Below are 20,627 nucleotides of genomic sequence, written 5' to 3' on the forward strand. Positions count from 1 at the left end.
TGTGTTACTTTGTTCAATGAAGTATCCATTAAACTAGCATTAATCTTCTTGATGCAGACAAGTTTATAAAAATTGAAGGTTATGAGCATTCAAGTGAAGATTTGACATTACTAGATGAGGATCTGATACAGATACTATGTAGATGGCCTAACAAATGTTTTCATGGACTAATAAGATAAGTCTAAACATAAGAGGAAGCCTGGTCATGTCAGACTAGGTTAGTATCTTAAAACTGAGATAACGGAAGATTCGACTTGAGTTGGGTTCAAATTTTTCTAAGTGATTCTATAGACCTTTTTATATGAAAAGCTATTCTATCGCTTATTGAACCGTTGACTCTTTTAGAATTAAGCCCAAAAGTTACTATCTGAGACAATTTTGATTTTTTCCTAGGATTTTCTGGATTTATCATTATTATTTTGGATTTTGTTTCAATTTCCTTTATGTTTTCAAATATTTGGTGACATTAGGTTTCTGATAGATGTAGGTTTTCCTAGCCTTTATAAAGAACATGTAAATTTATTGAGAAAACAAACTATTTTTAAAGAATAAAATTACAAATTTAAGATTCATATCTATTACCCTTTTCGCTCATTAAAATTTCTGTGCTTGTTGTTCTATTAGCTTCCGCCTGCATCACTTTTAGAGTGAAAATTGTAACAACTTGAGATTTGCATGAGTACAAAAAGCAAGTGGTCAACTAAGAAGAGGAGGTGGAGGAACACATCCTGAGAATGTTGACTACATGTAAACCTTCATTGATTCTAGTGATAGAGCGGTCATATTACTTGCCCATTGAGTGCTGCTAGTTTCCATTACAGGAGCATGCCGAGGAGAAATATAAAAATTCACAATTCATCAAACAGAAGGCTAAATAGCAGTATCTAAGCAATTTAATCAGACCCTCGAGACAAATGAAAGATTGACAGTTTTAACACAGTCAAATGTGTTGATGGTAAAAATACTTGATAACAATAGCATCCAGAGAGTACCTCAACATTATAATTAAGAAAAGAATATAATGATAAAACAATTGAAAGAGGAGTTGCTTTAGAATATCATGAAGTCTGAAAAGAATCCTTTAGTTTTATGCATATAAGATAACTGTATTGGATTTTTAAAAAAGCAAATAAAAAATAATATGTTCAGTGTTTGGAGTCTAAATTGTTAAGCATAAGAAGATAACAGACATTGAAGACCAAGGAGTTACAGTTACAAAGATTCAAACTCGACCATGCAAGTTTTAAGACTTTTAACTGTGTTCGAATACAAATGCATCAGCATGGTATCATAGGCATCGCGTACCTCCTACATAATATATTGGCACATTTAAATACAAAACCACCCGAGCAAGAAAAAGAGAAAGTAAAATCTACAAATTTAAATGTAGAAGCAGAAAAAGAAAAGACAAGATCAAATATCAACACATTTGACAACAACTGGGGAGCTTAAGAACTTAAAAAGAGGAAATATACACACTGAGGCCTTACCATCAACGCGTTTGACAACAACCGTCGCCGTTTTTCATTTCGTACTTCTTGATCAAAATAGACTACCTCCCTGTCATATCTATTGGGAAAAAATAAGAGATTCCAAATCAAGTTGAACAGGAAGTATACTCCAAGACTGTAGGCACACAATGCTAACGATTGATATGGATAATTTAAGTAGGAATCAATTATTTCGCGAACCAAATTATAACTATCAAATTGATCATAATTCAAACTTTCCACATCGTTTTGAGACAGACAAGCATGATGTATACTTACTCTGAAAGATAGGTTTCCAAAATAGAACTGACAGCTCCGCCAAACCCTGATACTGGACCAGCTTGAAGAGCTTCCTTCATTTTCAACCAACCCTGTAAGAAATAAATTTAGTACTAACTGATATTAAATGAAGTCGGTGAACTTTAAAAGAAAGAAATTAGAAAATAAATTCAATAAATTACCTCATTGGATGTAAAGCATTTGAGCTTCTCATCAGCAATCTCTTCACATCGAACAGTGGCGACCATGACCTGAAAAACAAGATGAGAAGTATATTTACATATGAAACCTGATGGTTTATATTTACAGAGGAAAACGGCGTTTAATAAACCTTGACAGCAGGAAGATCTAAATCCCTGTTGTCTTTTATTATTTTCCAAATCTCTTCTGCACGAAGAGGAAATCCTGAAGCAGGTTCAACTTCCTTCCTGTCACCAACAAGACCTTCTGGATAAATGGAATGGACAAACCGCTGCCTCAATTGAGCAACCTGTAAATGTCAATGCTATCAGAAAAATGGAGTTACGAATTACAGATACTGGATTTCTCACTTGATAATTGCTGTCCTAATTGCTCCCACATGCACAGATCCATAAAATTATCTCATCACAGGACGTAATGCTCATTTTGTCATTCTTACATGATACACTCCTAGTGACTATTAAACACTCTCCAGTCAAAGCTAAGCACCAATGTGTAATGCATGATTATCAAGTTTAACGTGCATAAAAATTACTTATTGGTTAATTATGGACTCCAGAGTTAACTTCTACATTAACCACATGAATTGAAGACATATTCTCGGAAACCGAACACAGCCTGTCACTCCCACCAAACCTTTCCTGAGAGACCTGAATGCATTGATGAAGGGTATTTAAGAATATTTGCCTCATAAAGGGTTTGACATATATGCAGACTTGGAATTAGTTTGTTTCCAGTGTGTCTAGAAGAATTTGGAGTTAAAATCAAAGCTGAGACTAGTGCCTAGCGAGAAGAAGAGAATAGAGAGTAAGAGAGAGAGAAACCATAGGGCACCAGGCTTTCATAGTAACATAACTCTCAATTTATTTTGTGATTCAACTCTAATACAGGAATATGCTTCTGTTCTGTCTTTTCATACAAACGCCAATGATTGTAAATTCCAATTATTTGGTAAGCATATGCAAAGCTACAAATCATTCCAGTCATCAATTCTAGAAAACACGCAGCAGCACAATCTAGAAGAACTCAGGACAAAAGTTTTGAGGATTGACAAACTGCTTCTTAGTGGAAAAGCTACCTGCTCTTTAAATTTCTCCTCCTGGAATTCATAGTGGGGCAAAGCAGTGATCTCCACCTTTATATCAATAATTAGAAGCATATTAAGTTCATGGAACTTAAACAAAAAGGCAACATGTGATAAATATATGCCAATGGTATCAGTATGGAGATGGAGGTGATTTTTCATACATTAAAAAACTCTCTGAGAGGAGCGCTACTGATAGTCTCAGGCTCAGCAACAGCAGCCCAAATCTGCAGAAAGTATGACCTCAGAAAATTCTGGAGAATAAGAAGAGAAATAATTGATCCAGAAAGAGAAATGCATAAACAGAGAATTAGAAGTATGAACAGAAGTACCTTCTCAATATCCTCTAAGAGAGCGGTCTTTAAATATTCAAGTGGAGTCTACATAGACAATCAGAGAAGGGACAGAGATTCAGCGTTGAAGATGCATTCAAAGAATGGAGCGCAAGGTGCAAGGAATCTTCTCTCAAGAAACTTATGGGCACAACAAGTCCATACCTTTGAGTGATCACGAAGAACAAACAGTAATGTTTTTTTGCGGGGCGGGAATAAACGCTTCATGACCTGAATACAAGAAATAATAGATTATCACATATCAGCATCAAATTATGTTGGGTGAAATACTTAATATTACACACTGGGCTAAATGAATGCAGCTAAATAGTTTTGAAAAAATGGGTAAGTTTGCTGTGAATATGAAACCGGAGGCTCCTTATCTATATTCTATGTATGATGAGAAATTGGTAGATACTAATATATTGATTCGCGCTTCGCAGCTGGTCAATATTATTTTTTAAAATGTAAAAAAATTATTAAAAATATAAAGAATATTTTAAACCTCTTGATCATCTCAGACCTAAGAGGACTAGACATAGCACCTATGCCAAACACACGGTACTTTTCAATCTAATCTTTGTACTTTTCTCCATATATGCCTGGTAAACTGGCTTATATCTAAATAATCGGTTCAGTTCCAGCTCACTTAAGTTAATGCAAATTGCTTTCAAATGCCAAGTACCTGGAAAACTGTTTTTAAAAGGGGTCTGCTGGCTGCATTTTCCAGACCAATGTCTTTGTACCACCTGCATATGATACTCAACACAAAATCATTTGACAGAGAAAAGTACTGGGCTGCCTTACCGACTATGGAAGGCTACATCATGAGTTTTTTTATAAAAAAAAATAAAATTGGCTAGACAGAGTCATACCCAGTTGTGGACATTTATCAAACTTCCCAGGCAGAAAAGGCATTCAAATATTATAATGATGAACATAAAAAGCTCACATGTTTATCAAAACAACGTCAGCGATTGCCAAGGCAAATAGGGTGCTTTGTTTCTCAAACGCTGTGTCATCCTGAGAAAAGTACACATTCGCAGTGCCAAACTTGTATAAGCATCACACTCGCAGATTTGTATGTCACAGAGGTTGAAAAGAATTCTATGCAACCATAAAACCCCTCTCAATTAACAAAACAAAGCTAAAGTAATATTAGAAAGCTCTAAGAGTTACCTCGCCTCTTTGATTGCTGTCGGTTCCCTCGAAATCCATGGCAATCGTAAAAGGGTCAATATCACTACACTTTGCAATCCAAATGCCCTTTGTTGTTTGCCCTCTGAAACGTATATAACTACATTATCTTCCTCTTTCATGTATACAAAGCAACAAGAACAGTCAAATATACAAATTCTCAAACTAAAAATAAAATAAAATCAAACCTTCCATTGTATGCATCCATCTCCTCGAAATTGGTATGGAAGGTCTGATTCATTAGGGTGCTTTTCCCTGCTCAAGATTAATTAAGTAAAAAGCTATCACTACCAACTTCATTAAAATCAATGACTATAATTAAGAAATGATTAATAAATCAACACGAAGTTAAGAAGTTGAGCACTTGCTTACCGCTACTTTGTGAGCCAATGATGGCAACAATAGCATAGGAGAGACCGGACTGAGCGAACTCGGTGGCTGTCATGAAGTCTTTGAGTCCATCCACGTTGAACCTGCCATTTCCATCAATCAGCTGCATGCCTTGCTCCATTTTCATTAACGATCTAACTCAACCACAATAACCACAACTCTTGAAGAGTACATGCGCGTCTTCATGAGTCAACTTCTACTCGAAGAAGTTGTTTGCGTTTTTGCTTTTGAGTTTTGACCCCACCACTAACTGAGAATAAAGTATATGGAACGGAGAGTAATTATTTTCGTGTTTTAAAATTATTTTGGAAAAGATTTTAATTTTTTATTTTAAATTAATTATTTTAAACATAGATTTTTTTTTAAAAAAGGAAAAACAACTATTCACGTAACAGAACAGTCAGAACAAAATTGGAATGTGCATATAAATAAAGAAATAGCAATAATTGTTTTCTGAAATTTTAATTCCTGAAATCAGAATCAATAGGAATCTTATGGCGCATCTACTATTTTTTATATGAATATCATCCTTTCAAGCTTACTAAGTATTATTATTATTATTATTATTATATGAAATAGCAATAAGCGTGTGTGTAGGTGTCAACATGTATTGGGCATAAAAAAAATAATAAAATTTGATGCACTCAAATAAGAATAAAATAAATGAAACACGCATTATTGAGAACTTGATTTGGCTTTAGCCTGTTTGGGACTGCTTTTTAAAAGTATTTTTAAAAAAATTTAAAATTTTTTTTATTTTTTTTGTTTTAAATTAATATGTTTTTGATGTTTTCAAATCATTTGGATGTAATAATTTTTAAAAAATAAAAAAATATTATTGGCATGCTTTTCTAAACAGCTTTTGATTGATCTACCGTTACCCTCTTTCTTATTTTTTTTATATTTTTATTTTATTTCATTTATTGAAATAAAATCAAGCTTAAATTCACACCATCTCTTTCCAAATATTAATGAATTGCTCTTGGAGATCTATAATTTTCCAATCACTTAAGATCTGTGAACACTAAAAGCGACATTGATAAAGTGAGAATGGTACCTTGAGCTCTGCACCAGAAGCACCATTCATCTTCCCAGCTATCTTCTTCAAATCAATCCCACGCATTAAATTCATCCTTCTTGAATGGATTTTCAAGATATCACAACGTGACTGCAATTTCATTACTCAGAACATCACTCTTTACGGAAACAGAACAAGGAAACAAAATAGTCAAACAAGTGAAAATGTTACTTATATCTTCGTCGGGATTTGGAAATTCAATCTTCCTGTCAGTTCGTCCTGGCCGGAGGAGAGCTTGATCCAGAATATCAATCCGATTTGTAGCCATCAAAACCTGTTAAAAAGTTGGTCAGAAAAGGTACCGAGCAACATGAATAAATGTTTCAATACAATGTTCTATCGTCTTCTGAGAGCACTCCAGTACCTTTATCTTTTTTGATGCTTCAAATCCATCCAGCTGATTTAGAAGCTCCAGCATAGTTCGCTGCACCTCACTGTCACCATTGCCGCTCCCAGATTCCATTCGAGCAGATCCGATACTGTCAATTTCATCCATGAAAATGATTGATGGAGCATGCTCTCTGTGATGAAACCATAAAATCAGAAACCATACCAGATATAGGATGTGAGAGACAAAGCAGAGTAAATAAGCAAACATCTGTACAGCAGAACATGAGGCTATAAAAGAAGAGGCAAGTGATGATCATTGATGTATATTAGGCTACTACTACGCATTTGAAATGTAAAAGATTAGAGCATATGAGATGAACTCTATAAAGAAAAAATATTATATATTATCTTTCTAATGGATCACAGTTTTCAAACCGGAAAGGTTGCTTTATTTCTCCCAAGCATCAACCTTCTAGAATGGAGGCTTAAGGTGTGTTGTCTGGCATGACAAAATTGTAGTTTAACAATGCTACAAACATAATTAATCTGTCGCCCGTTTCCCATGATTTTGAATATGTTTATAAGTTTAAGAAAACATTATATGATCTCAAATAAGCATTTTGTGCGTGGTTTGAAAATTTCTCTGTTGTAATCTTGTTTCTTGAATTTATTTTTCTAGTAGTTATGATTCTGTATTTTTTATTAAGTGCAATAATACAGGTCATATTATTTTATTTTTATATATTGATGATATAATTATTACTAGTGATGGTATTGATTATATTTTAATTTTGAAGATAGAGTTGGCTAGACAATTTAAAATCAAATATTTGAGTTACCTTCTACAAGTATATATAGTATGCAGGATTGTTAGCCTCCTAAATTACAGACATAGTAGAATATTGGAACAATGTCATCTGAAAAGCAAGAGTAGAATAGTAGTGCAATGCTCAGTGCCTTGGCCTCTTTCCCTGCTGTCAGTTCCCTCGAGGTCCATGGCCATTGTGAAGGGCTCGATATATACCAGTACATTTTCCAATCCAACCGCCCTTTGCCGTTTGATTCCTGGAATATAATTAGATTGCTTTAAGTTTTATGATGAAAAAGAAAGAGAAAAGGAGAGAAATATAATGTTTGATATTTTGGAATTTTTTTATCTTTTTAGTTAATTTTGGATTCCTTTTCAAATTAATTTTCATAATCTTATTTGATTTAAATTTCATTAATTGGGTCGGCTTTAACTCTTATTTGAACAGTTTCACATGTTATTTTTCTAAATAAATTTAAGAATTATTAATGTTCAGAATTTTCTCTGCTTTTCTTTTCTTTCTTTCGCTACACACTGCTTAAGCAGCACGAAGCAAATAAATGATTCTCCCTTTTAAAATTAGAACTCCATAAATATAATAACAAACCGTCCCCTGCAGGCGTCCATCTCCTTGAATTTTGTCCGAAATGTACGATTCAATAGAGTGCTCTTCCCTGTTCACAAAACAAGAACGAAAAAAAAATCAAATTAAATCCTCAACCCCATGTACGTATGAAACACCCTGACAACATAGAACTCCATTATTTATATGAAATCTTGAACTTTAACCCAACAGTCGGATCTAAGTGACAATAATTTTCTTGTGTGATGATGGGTTAGTGTTACCTATCGCGGCCATTTCGTCATATATAAGTCTTGCATGCAACTATCCAATAAACTTGACAAAACTGATATTACGCTATGAAAACAGAATTAAAATGTATATATAGAAACGACCTTGAGTCAAACTCCAAAAAGCGAAAGAAAATAATCATATTAATCTTGAAAACACCGACGTACCACTACTTTGGGGACCCAGAATTGCAACAGAAGCATGAGTGGCACCACAATCTGACATTTTAGTGGCTCTCATGAAGTTCTCCAGGCCTTCAACATTCAACACTCCATTTCCATCTATCAGTTGTGTGCCACAACAATCCTGTTCTTCTTGCCCCCTTACACTCATTAATTGGATTTTTAAACAGGATTTGTATAGCATATCGATCCAAAGTGTTAGAAAAGAGATCAATACGGGTCAACATGGTTTGACCCGTATTGACCCGGTGAAATCGGTTTTTATGGAAAGATGCGGTTGACTCGAGAAAAATATATTTTTGAATTTTAAATTTTTTTTAATTTGTTTTTGGGATTTTTATGAATAATAATAGAAATAAAATAACATTAAAGAAAATCTTAGTGAATCAAAAATTGGATTACAATGACCTTTTCAAGGAGTGTCGAGAAATGTTGATGTCATTTTTGTCAAGGATTTTGAAAATTTGATCAATATTCTTCTTGTTTGACAATCTTTCTTGTTTTGGAATCAACTCTCATATTTCAAAGGTCATGTCTATTTAAGTCTAATTATTGAAATGAAATCAGAGAGATGTCAATTGTTTTTTTTTTAAAATATTTTCATAAATCAACGCGAGCAATATCAACACCAACTCAACAAGAAAAATCAGTGATCATAAAATTTACGCGTTCAAAGTTGAATGCGTTCAAAATACCTTTGAAAATTTAAATTCTTTTGATATGACGTTAAAAATGCTAAAAATGATGCAAATATATCAAAATGTATTTTTTTGGGTTTTCATTGTTTTTTTGCTATTTGTGGTTTTTTTCTGAAATTTTATTAAAAACATGAGTTAAAAATTGGGTAGCAACATGTTGCATGATGAAGTTAGGGAAAAAACATAGGTTTAGAAAAAAGAAAAAAAATTATTTACATAACAAAACGGTTAGAACAAAATTGAAATGTTTAGGCCAGAATTTGACCAAAAAATCCAGAATGGATCAAGATCCTAAGTGAGATGAAATTTATTCCGAGTTAGTTTGTTTTTTTTTAACTAGTACAAGATATATCAAACATTCAAGATGAAACAAAACAAAATTGACAACTTTGACAAATAATGTTGATTTGTCAAACACAACACTTTTTGTAAGAAAATATAAAACATAATGAAATTGGAGTTCTCAAAATTGTGAAAGTGTAAGTGTTAGCTACATCCGAAGAACTCAATTTTGAGAACCTAGATTAACTCGTGGGTTAATCTAGGGTCTAGACTGGTCTGGGTTAACCAAAAAACCTCTAAAAAGTTTTCTCGATCAAACTCAGATGACCTGCTTGGTTGACTCGGAACCTAGGTAATCTGACCTAGTTGGCTCCAAGCCTAGACTATTTATCAAAAAACTCCTAGAAATTTCATTCAATCAAACTCCAATTACCCATTTGCTTGACCCAATATCCAGATGACCTAATAAAACCTAGGTGGGACATAACTATTTAATTTTTAAATGGCACCATTTTAAATTAGGGATAAAAAAATCCTCAATCTTAAAACAGGCAACCACCACGTTGAACAGCTAATCCCCTCTCCCTTTCAGCCCCAAGCCTGCTTCTTCATTTCTTTTTCCCTTATAATTGAGGGCCTCAACCTCATCAACACCTCTTGTAATATCTCTTTCTGCTCCTCTAGTTAATTTATCAGTGATGAGAAGTCCTGCCTCAGCCTTTCCCTCTCTCCCAACGAAGAAAACCAACAACAAGATCAACCAATGGCATTGATGTTATCACACCCGATACCGGATATTACGACAATTGATTAAAATTTTTCATGGAATTTATCGGATAAATAACAGATATCTAACATTTTGTTATTTGAAGAATTTTCTAACTATATGGAAAAGATACAAGGATGTGTTCTGACAAACACACTCTTAGCAAACACAATTTATACCAGTTGGGTTTAAGGCCCAGACCTTACCTACTTTTTTCCTTTTTTTTACTGGGCTGGGTCTAGCCCAGCTGTACGGGCTGGTCCAGACCCACCCAGCCAGCTAGCTGGGTTACTGGTTCAGACAAGTAACCCGGCTCCCTTAACTTTTTTGTGTTTTTTTACTCGCAAGCGTGCGTGAACTGTTCACGCATGCTTGCTACAGAAGGGGAGTAATTAAAATGCAGGGAGCGGCAAAATGCAGGTGCCGGATGAAGCACTCCTCAGACTCCCTCTCTGCTCCTCGTCTTCTCTTCTTTGTCTTTGCGTTTTGCTTTCTCAAGACCCAGTCCTCTCCTCCCTTCCTCTCTCTTTTCTTTTTATTTTCTTTCTGGTTTTTATCTCTGTATCGTCTCTGTTTTTTTTCGTTCTCTCTCTCGGTCTCTTTCTCTTGCGTTTTTTTTTCTTTTCCTTTTTCCTCTGGTTAATGGGATTAACTAGGTGAGGGGAAGTTAAAGTCCCCTGTTCCTCTCCAGCCATCTCTGTTTTTGGTTCTGCCTCCCTTGTTCTCCTGGTCTCCTCTCATCTGGTTCTCCCCCCTGCTTTTTATAGGGCTGGACTTCTGGTGGTTCATCTGCCACCGTCTCTTCCCTTTCAGGATGAGGATAAGCGTGGCTTGGGGTGTTGGTGTTCTGCCCGGACTCGGACACCAACAGTCCCGCCACGGTTGGACTGTTGGTGGTGGGTTTTGACCCGAACTCTGGCTGTGTATTTGGAGGGGCAGCATGATTGGCTTGGGACACTTGGTAGACCACATCGGTCCGCGTTTTCTACGTTTGAGCCGCCCGTCATGGGTGGCATTTTGAATTTTTTTCTCACAGGCAGCTTCCTCTGTTGGCAGAGGAAGAAGACGATGAATGGGAATGAAACGGCGCCGTTTCTAGGCTGGGGCGGCTCCTTTTCCATTTGGTCCTCGAAGTTGACTTGTGTTAATGAAGCTCCTGGTCCAAATTGTAATTAGACTCCTGGATTTTTGCGCCTAGTCACTTTGGTCCCTGGAATTTAATCCATTGCAATTTTGACTCAAATTGATCCTGAACTTTGATATTTCTTCAATTAAACCCTTGATTGCATTAATTAACTAAATCAAAGTTTAATTATATCCTCAAACTTATCAATTATTTTAATTTCTATCACAATTGACATCGAAACTTAATCTCATTCTGATTAGTCATTCAAACTTTTAATTTGTGTTGACTTGAATCAAACTTCAAATTATTCTTCATTTATTTTTAATGTTTTAGTGAATTTGTGTTGTTAAAAATTGAATTATGACAAATATCTTTACAAATATATCATCTACTGGTATGAGGGCCTTAAAAATAGGTGGTTGGGTTTGTAGTACCCAGTCTTCTAGTTATGGTCTCATGGTTGCAGAAAAGTGAAAGAGAACATAAGAAGAAAATATTGGTTACATTATGCTTTCGCCATTTACCTCTTACAAAATTCAGGTAATTTATTCAACAATGCTTTATTGTAATCGTTCATGCGATACTGATTCTTTGAAATCTTCATTGTTGAAGCAATTACCGTTGTGTTTTTAAAAGCTATTGGAGTTTGTAACTATTAAGAATTTGTTTTAATTAAATAAATTATGGGTAAATGAGAAATTATTCTCGAATAATTATTATTTTAGCTAACCTAATTCTTTTACATTTTGTGTAGGATCTTTTTTCTAAAGTTTGATTCATTTTTTTTTTATTCATCCAAGTGATTCTAGACTTTAATTGTCACTTGTTTTGAAATATTATTCGCTATTTCCATCATAGTATGATTAAAGTCAAAGATTACTTTATCATTTCATTTCTTCATTTTGACATTTAATTTTGAATTAATATCTTCTAATTCCTTAATCATTCCTTTATAAGATTTTTTTATTTAAGTTTTGAAATTTTCCTACTTCGTGTTCTAGACTTCTTTCACTATTTTATTTTTCTCAAATTTTTGGTTCTACAATGTCTTGGTTAGATCTCTCATTCATTACTAAAATCCCTTCATGATGATATTTAATTAATTATTTTTATATTTTGTTTGTGTTTTTCTTTAATTTCTTTAAAAAAAACCCTATGTTTTTCTTCAATTATTTTGTTAGTTTCTTCCACCATTTGTTCAAAGAGTGTATATCTTTCTTCTACACTCATAAACCTGCGTTCCTCTTTTTTATTTTTTACTGCTACCCTTGAAATGATTGATTCTATATTTCTTTTTTCAACAAGAAAATCCACCAAATTTTTTTTCTAGATTTTCTAGTAATTTTGATCTTCCTAGTGCTATAGTTTTCAAGAAACAAATATGAGGCTCTTACTATAGTCACCAATTATTTAAAGCTTTTTCGTAATTGCCTCAATTAAGAGAACTTTGAATTTCAAAATTAAATACTAAATTTAATGTTAACAATCTGAACTTAAGATACCTATTCTTACAACTTTAGACTTGTAGTTCCATACTTATAACAATATTTTAAAATTTTTGTGGTCTTTTAATATTAAGGGTTTAAACTTATTGGCAAACCTAAGTTTCCATACCAATTATTGAAAATTAAACACACAAGTATTTGAACTTTTCAAGTACTTATTGATTGATCAAACACTTATTAAAATTATGAATGCATTTGCTTTTATATTTATAGAAAAATTACAACCTCTAACTACCATAATCCAATAAAAATTCTAACTAACTAAGCCAACAAGGAGAGCTAATTAGTCTAACACAAATCTTTTTTATTTTTATTAAGAATTTCAGACTTACACTAAATTTACTAGTCTAACATAAATATTTTTTTAATAGAGAATTTTTACTTACACTAAGATTTTATTTAACAGTTATTATAAGAGAGAATTAGTGCTAAAAGAACTATCCTTCACCTTAGTATATTATAGATTATTTCCATCATTTCTATAGGGATGAAAAATGGTTTTGCTATTCTTTACTACTAGGATGTTGAAATTATTTTTGTTAATATATTTTATCCAAATATATTTAGTAGGTAACAAAAATTCAGGAAATAATTTTTTTCAAAGTTCAAAATAAAATTTTTGGTAGCTTTATTGAGGAAGAAAACATAGAATTACATGTATCAATAAATTATTCAGAATCACATGAAATAATAATAAAAAAATAGTCTGCAATAAAATAAATCACAAAACATAGTTTCTTGTCCAGTAAACACGGCCAAATACATTTGGCACACGAATAGTAAAATATATTAGTCATCGTCACAGTCGTCAGTGGTGTCATCGGCATTCTCGCAATCGACATTGTCTTCGGCACTATCATTGGCACTGTCATCAGCATTCTGGCAATCGACATTGTCATCAGCTAGGTCATCGGCACTGTCATTGGCGGTGTCACCTTCAAGGTCATCAGCACTGTCAATGGCGGTGTCACTAGAATTCTCGTAATCGGGACTGCTATCGAAAGTCTCACCTGTAAGGTCATCGGCAATGTCATTGACACTATTATCGGTATTCTCGTTGGCATTGAAATTTTCCAGCTTCAACATGTGTCTCTTTATTATCTTTCTGACCGTTATTGATGCCACGTCTCCTGCTTTCTTTGCCGCAAGTGCATCCCAATCCCCTATGAACGCTGCTGTTGCAACTCCTGCCCCTGTCATGCCACCTATTCCCAGCGCTACGCTTCTCACAGCCTTCGCCTTTAATGTATTGTAAGCCTTATGAAGAAAACACCATGTGTGCTACGTGATTATTGAGTAGAATATTCCAATACATATACATATAAGAAACTTTAATTGATGCAATATATATCCGTGTACAATATATTCTCGGGTTTGTATACGTATAAGAAACTTTGCCGCTATGAGCAATGAGAGCCTTATCATAGAACAGTCGTGATCTTGGGACACCACGAGCAGCGAGAAGATTGACCAAGCTTTTAAAGCCTGAACATCCCAACCTAATTTTCCTTTCAGAAACTAGGATAAAATCACATGAATCGTCAATATAGTCGATGATTGTTTGGGATTCTAGAACGTGAAAGAGCTTTCCCTGACTGTTATGAATTTTAATACAAGGAAATTACCTTATAAAATCTGGTTTTCGTTTTGGATTTCATTTTCTCAATGTCACAAAAAAGACTTTCCCTGACTGCTGAAGCATCCCATTCCCTTCTTATGGAGACATCTGATATAGAGAAAGCCATTAATATATAGGAAACTGAATAAAATGACATGCCTTTTAGAAATTAATTTTAAATTTAGTGGTTGTTTTTGTAATTTAATTGATTCATATTTGATCCAACCACTTCCAGCATTTTATATCGATACTAGCCCATGTATATATGCGAGCATCATTTATGAGTCTTTCGTCCAGGTTTGAAACTCCTTAGCAATCATACTTACAAAGTGAAGGATTATAAACTACGAAGTTTATGATTTCAAAGGTTGAGTTAATGTAGTGCGTTAGCAATTTATGTAGACTCTTTATTAACAAATGAAATAATAAACAGATAATTACTGCATGCTATCCATAGTTAACATTGCATTACCTTTACATTCTTTTTCAAATTGGTGCATGGCGTCCTGAACAATATGATCAATAGAAGCCTCAAACCCATCTCTAGATGCCTCCTTCACCCTCTTTACCAACCTCTTCTTAAGACTTTTAAGTGCGCTATAATGTAGATGTCGCAGCATGTCAACATAAGCTGGGTGTAGAACCTACATAACAGACCAGAAACTTGATCACCGGGAACAATGACAGATTTTTAGGTCAAACTTGAAAAATATTGCAGGCATTACTGAGGAGGTATCACCTAATTACAGAAGCAAACGAAAATGTTTACGTATTAATTAAGGCCTTACTTTTAGTGCTTCTGTTTCCAACTCTTGTCGTTTCTCATCTCTAATGCTTTCTTTAAAATGAGTCGCCTCCGTGTCATATCTATTGAAAAAATTAGTATTACAAGCCCATACGCAACAACAGAGGTTCAATATTTCGTGTGGAAGAAAGCTACTGAGATAGAGGAAACTTCCAATACAGCCCATGTAACGCTCATACTGCTTTAGTGCTTTGCAACATTTTGATTCTGCATTGAATGTAGAACATTTGCATGCAGAATGTATAACTTTCCAAAATAGAGAGCAAGCTGTACACTTACTGGGAGAGGGAGGTTTTCAAGATAGATATGAGCTTTTTCCTAAACTTCGGTTCTGGACCAGCTTCAACAGCTTTTCTTTAAGAAGAAACAAAGAAGAAAGAAATACCTTATCAGATTTCAAACGACTGAGCGTCTCCTTGGCAATTTGTTCACATTGAAATGCGGCAACCATCACCTGATAAACAAAATTGAGAAATATGATCACACAGGACACTCCTTAAAGTTTGTGTATATACATTTTTCGCAAAAGAAGTCATCATTTAAATAAACCTCCATAGCAGGAAGATCCAGATCCTTGTTATCCTTTATTTTTTCCCATATCTGTTCTACACGAAGGGGAAACCCTGAAGCAGGTTGGACATCCTTCCTATCACCAGCAAGACCTCCCGGAGAGATAGAATGGAAGAACCGCTGCCTTAGCCAATCAACCTGTAAAATACATCACGTAAGGGGTTTCGGTCAATAATAACAATAACACAACTAGGTAACCCAAAAGCATAAAAGTCTAGACGAGTTCTTAGGATATAGTTTTATTTTTTTTCTCCTCTCAGCCCAAAACATCGTTAATTTACCTTATCTTTAAACTTCTGCTCCTCGTATTCATAGCTAGGCAAAGCAGTAACCTCCACCTTCATTTTATATTAATAATAAGAGCACAAAGACAAAGCTATAATTAGCATCCGTCGAAAAACTATACCAATCAAGAAATTTAAGTTAATAAATGAGATTTAACAAATAATATCATTTCAAAAAACCATATTAAATTAAAAACTTAAATTATTAGTTGATACTCAAAGAATTAATGACTTTATATTAAGGGAGAAGAAACCAACGAACATTAAAAAAATCACCCAGAGGAGTCCCTTTATGAGCATCGGGCTTAGCAATCTCAGCCCATATCCGTATAATTATTTACCAGAGGAAAGATCATGAGAAATTGTTTTGCAGAATTGATCACAACAATTATTTCATATATAATGACTAAGGAGATTATGTGCACAACAACGTACCTTCTCAATATCTTCCCTCAGACTACGTTCAAGACGAAAAATAGTTTTGCAGGTTACGAAAAATAGTTTTTTATTCAGAAAAATCTCTCTATTTATAAAATAATAATCTTCTATATATACCACGAAAACTAATTGTTACAATATATTCCAATCTCTTATCAATATAGGAATGGAACGTTTGTACTGTGGTCACGGAGGACAAACAACAGCGTTGTTTTGCGGGCGTGAAAGAGACGAGTCATGGCCTGCATATTATTTGAGAGACTAATTTATTAAGTCTGTTTTATTAAAAAAAATATTTGATTTTACTGATTATATTATATAATTATAGGCTCGAGGCTGCTTATAAGGCAAATGGCTAGAGCAACTCAAAAACTGTTTTCAAAAGGGGTCTGTTGGCGGCATGTTCTCGACCAATGTCATGGCACCACCTGTATACAATAATTCCTAATGAGTTTATTCTTGCCAATGGAAACAAAAACGTGTAGCAATTAGGGTCCATTTTTTAAAAAACTATTTTAAAACTACCTTGATTTATTCAAAAACTTATTTAAAGTGTCAACTCGTGACTAGCTCATCCGGTCAAGATTAAATGTTATTTAGTCGGAGTAACTTTAAATAATTTTTTTTAATATTTATTTAAATTGATATTGTTTCTTATTTTTAAATAAAAAAAGTAAATGGCCTTTTTTTCATAATCCAATTAAAATCTAAAACAACTGCAAAATCGAGCAAAATTCTGAACGAGGATTACAAAAATGAAAAACATTCAAATATTGAAATTAATTACTAACATACAAAACTCACATGTTTATCATTACAAATTACAATCACAACAAGAATTCATAGTTTTACCGACGGAAATATTCCATCGGTATGTGATTGATAGTACGCTGGTAAAATATTTACCGACTAAATTATCGACGGACTACGTCCGTCGGCTTACCTTTCGTCGGTGATTCCCCATTCCGTCGCTATATCGGTCGGCAAAACAAAAAACCATTTACCGACGGTTTTACAGACGGAATTTGCGCTCCAAAAAAAAAATTTCCTGCTTCAATAATACCGACGGATTGTTAGTCCGTTGGTGATACCGACGGTTAATTTCCGTCGGTAATATAGTTGGTGAATTGTTGACATACCGACAGAATATACTGTCTGTGAATTCGTCGGTAATATATAATACCGACGGAATAAGTCCGTCGGTAAATCTGTTGGTGAGTCATGAAAACACCGACCGGATTTATCCGTCTGGAAATTTGTCGGTGATGGTCGCGGCTACTGTCTAATGCCGACGGATTTATTCCGTCGGTAAATCCCTTTGTAATTGTTTTTTTTATATATAATTATTTAAAATACATAATATAAAATGATATAAATTAATGGTAATAAAAACCAATTATGCAAATAAAATTTATATTAAGCATCAAAAACAAAAAATGTAAGATAAATAATATTCATTACAAAATGAAATTGTTCAAAAAAACATTAAATGAAATTTTAAATGTAAATAATGTTTATCAAAAATTAATATAAAAGAGGTTGAGGAGGATCAGGAGGAGGAGGAGGCTGACTGTTATGCGGCCAACTTGGATTGGGTGCACATGTTCCACCTTGTGACATGTTTATGACCATTTGACGAAGCTCTTCATAGGCCGCTTTTTGTTGTGTAGATTCTGCTGTGTATTGTTCTTTGAGTTGTGTGTACGCCTCTGATATCTGGTCGCACCTTTGCTGCAAGGCCATGTACTCCTTAGATTGGGAGCTCGTTACTGATTGGGAGCTCCCGATGGTTGAAGCAGTACGGGTCGTCCGCAAGTTGTCGGCCCTAGTGTTGGAGAGCCCGTAAACCCGATTCTTATCGGGTCCACCTGACGATCAAGCCTCCATCCACAAATCCGGGTAAAATTCCGGATGGGTCGAAGGATTGTCCCCGTATGTCTCCCTCAACCGATTATTATAGGTCTCCTGAAAATAATAATAAAAAGTAATAATCATATTCAATTCAATAAATATAATAATAACTTACAAAATAAAATGGATGAATAAACATACCACAAAATGTTGGGCGCGGTTGTCAACGAACTGTTGCACCCCCTTTTGACGGTCTTGACTCCGCACGTGCGTCTCCACAAACAACTCTATAGGGCTCGGCTCACGTCCAAGAGCCATAGCCTATAATGAAAAACATTTATTAACAACAAATTAATTGAACGATATATTTCATTTAAATTAATCTTACCATCCGTTTTGCATGTGCAGCAAACGGAACGGAGCCGCCGGTGTGCGTTGTCACCGAGCCATGAATGGGCCGATTCCGGTTGCCAGCACCGGACTGTGAGAGTCGTGTGAACCGCTCAGACGTCACGTGCTCAAGATAGTGCGGCCATATATCCTCCGGGATGTATATCGGTTTGAAATCCCTCCAAACCGTAACATCATTCTAGCCTTGGAACCCCCTATCCCTCGCAGTTTTTTTTGCCTTTTTTTGGGCTTCGTACCAAAAATCACGCAACCTACTTAACGCAATAAAAAATTACATTTCGAAACATAAAATTTTTTTGTAAAAAAAGTTGTATTGTTTTCGATGTTACCTAGTTGCCGCGTGATTTTCCCACACCCTCCTCACAACACTGTTATGTTCGTCGTTCCAGCAGAATCGATTCTGTGTATAAAAAATATTTTTTAAAAATGTTAATAATTTATTTACAATTATATTAAGAATTTATTAGAAATAAGCTGAAAATTATATATTAACACGAACCTCAAATCTAGAAAACCATGCATTGATTTGAGGCATCCATTCAGGATGCCTGGATATCTGACTCTATTGAAACAATGGAATTACTCGGGCGGCCTCAATGTTTGTGAACCTGAAAAGAATTGAAATTAATTAAATAGTGACTTCATAAATTTGTTTTTTTTTTTAAATTAAAACCTTAACAAACTTACATTGAAAGATCGTCCTTCCATTGTGCCTCGTACTTGCGGGTCCATCGATTTCGATGCGAAGGCATGCCGCTTCTGCGACGTGAAACATCGCTGGAAGAGGCAGCATCAACCGACGGCGCAAGTGGTGTATGTGCCTTTTCTTCAGAGGCACCTAAGGAAATGTCTTCGTCGCTACTAGACGAACTAGGTGCGACCGTACGTGAAGCTCTGATTTTCATTCTCTACATTATCTAACCAATTTTATAATGCAATTGAAATGTTAAAAAACATTCGGCAGCACCTCCCCTATACTTGGATACTACCCAAATCCACAAACTTGCAAATATTAACAATATCCACAACCAATTGACCCAATCTATTCTAATTATTCCAACATATTCAATTACTAATCCTAATGTAAATTCTACATTAACAATATTAATTCAACAAATTATTAAATATTCATTATGGCAATACAACAATAAAATTTATTCAATAAATTAAAAAAAAATATAAACTAACTATTAAAAACATATGCAATTATTAATTATTCCAACAAATGCAATTACTAATTCTAAGGTAAATTCAACATTAACAATAATAATTTAACAAATTAATCAACAATTATATATGGCAATACAACAATAAATTATATTCAATAAATTAAAAAAATATTAACTAACAATTACTAATTATTCTAACATAGTCAATTACTAATTCTAAATTAAATTAAATTTTAACAACAATTATCTAATACTAATTATGACAAAACAACAATAAAAAATATTCAAAAAATTAAAAAAAAACTACATCAAGAAAAGGAACGAAATATACATACCTTAATATGATGAAAAATTTACCTACATTACAAAAAAATACACCAAAACAACAAAATAACAAAAATAAAAACAACTAAAACTAAAATAAAAGAAAATAAACTAAAATAGAAAAAATCACATACATTTTAATATGATGAAAACAACAACTAATCTTGCTAGAGATTGAAGGTGGGAGCCTTGAAAGATTGAGAGCATTTCTGTGTAATTATTTTCGAACTCTTTGGAATTCGCGCATTCCGTCGGTAAAATTTACGCACCGATAACTTACCGATGGACACATTCCGTCGGTATATACGTCGCTAAAGTCGTCGGTATGGACGTCGGTGATTGTGGCATTTCTGTGTAATTATTTTCGAACTCTCTGTGAGATGCCAACGGACAATATTCCATCGGTGACGACGTCGGTGATTGTGGAATTTCTATGTAATTATTGTCGAACTCTCTGTGAGATGCCGACGGACCCGTCGGTGAAGACGTCGGTGATTGTGGCATTTCTGTGTAATTATTTTCGAACTCTTTGTGATATGCCGACGAACATTTGTCC

At 34.2% G+C, this 20,627-nt stretch overlaps 2 protein-coding genes across 2 annotated transcripts; both read right to left on the reverse strand.

The window, feature by feature from the left end:
* Window positions 1–1,212: 1,212 nt before the first annotated feature.
* Window positions 1,213–6,193, reverse strand: LOC118031174 (protein ROOT HAIR DEFECTIVE 3 homolog 2-like). The gene is made up of 15 exons (XM_035035505.2): window positions 6,031–6,193; window positions 4,956–5,223; window positions 4,772–4,838; window positions 4,566–4,668; window positions 4,339–4,409; window positions 4,072–4,135; window positions 3,552–3,617; window positions 3,387–3,434; window positions 3,219–3,281; window positions 3,049–3,105; window positions 2,101–2,259; window positions 1,952–2,020; window positions 1,770–1,861; window positions 1,491–1,569; window positions 1,213–1,308 (listed from the first exon to the last, which is right to left on the reverse strand). Exons 2-15 carry the CDS (start codon window positions 5,098–5,100, stop codon window positions 1,213–1,215), a joined length of 1,179 nt encoding a protein of 392 aa, XP_034891396.1. The 5' UTR covers window positions 5,101–5,223; window positions 6,031–6,193.
* Window positions 5,998–8,375, reverse strand: LOC118031173 (26S proteasome regulatory subunit 8 homolog B). Its single transcript, XM_035035504.1, has 5 exons — window positions 8,210–8,375; window positions 7,797–7,863; window positions 6,416–6,572; window positions 6,176–6,325; window positions 5,998–6,141 (listed from the first exon to the last, which is right to left on the reverse strand). The coding sequence occupies exons 1-5, from the start codon at window positions 8,373–8,375 to the stop codon at window positions 5,998–6,000; spliced, it is 684 nt and encodes a 227-aa protein (XP_034891395.1).
* Window positions 8,376–20,627: the final 12,252 nt, after the last annotated feature.

Source organism: Populus alba, chromosome 12 (genome assembly GCF_005239225.2).
Source record: "Populus alba chromosome 12, ASM523922v2, whole genome shotgun sequence".
NCBI classification, from domain to species: domain Eukaryota; kingdom Viridiplantae; phylum Streptophyta; class Magnoliopsida; order Malpighiales; family Salicaceae; genus Populus; species Populus alba.

Bases quoted from the DNA above. Each gene is read 5' to 3' on its own strand.
- LOC118031174 (XM_035035505.2), bottom strand. From the start codon at position 5,100: ATGAAAATGGAGCAAGGCATGCAGCTGATTGATGGAAATGGCAGGTTC. The intron at 3,435-3,551 runs GTATGGACTTGT...TTGTCTATGTAG, and splicing joins TTCTTCGTGATCACTCAAAG to ACTCCACTTGAATATTTAAA. The intron at 1,309-1,490 runs GTAAGGCCTCAG...TATATTATGTAG, and splicing joins TGTTGTCAAACGCGTTGATG to GAGGTACGCGATGCCTATGA.
- LOC118031173 (XM_035035504.1), bottom strand. From the start codon at position 8,375: ATGAGTGTAAGGGGGCAAGAAGAACAGGATTGTTGTGGCACACAACTG. The intron at 6,573-7,796 runs GTTTGTTATTAT...GTTTCATCACAG, and splicing joins ATGGACGCCTGCAGGGGACG to AGAGCATGCTCCATCAATCA. The intron at 6,326-6,415 runs GTACTGGAGTGC...ACTTTTTAACAG, and splicing joins AAGCATCAAAAAAGATAAAG to GTTTTGATGGCTACAAATCG.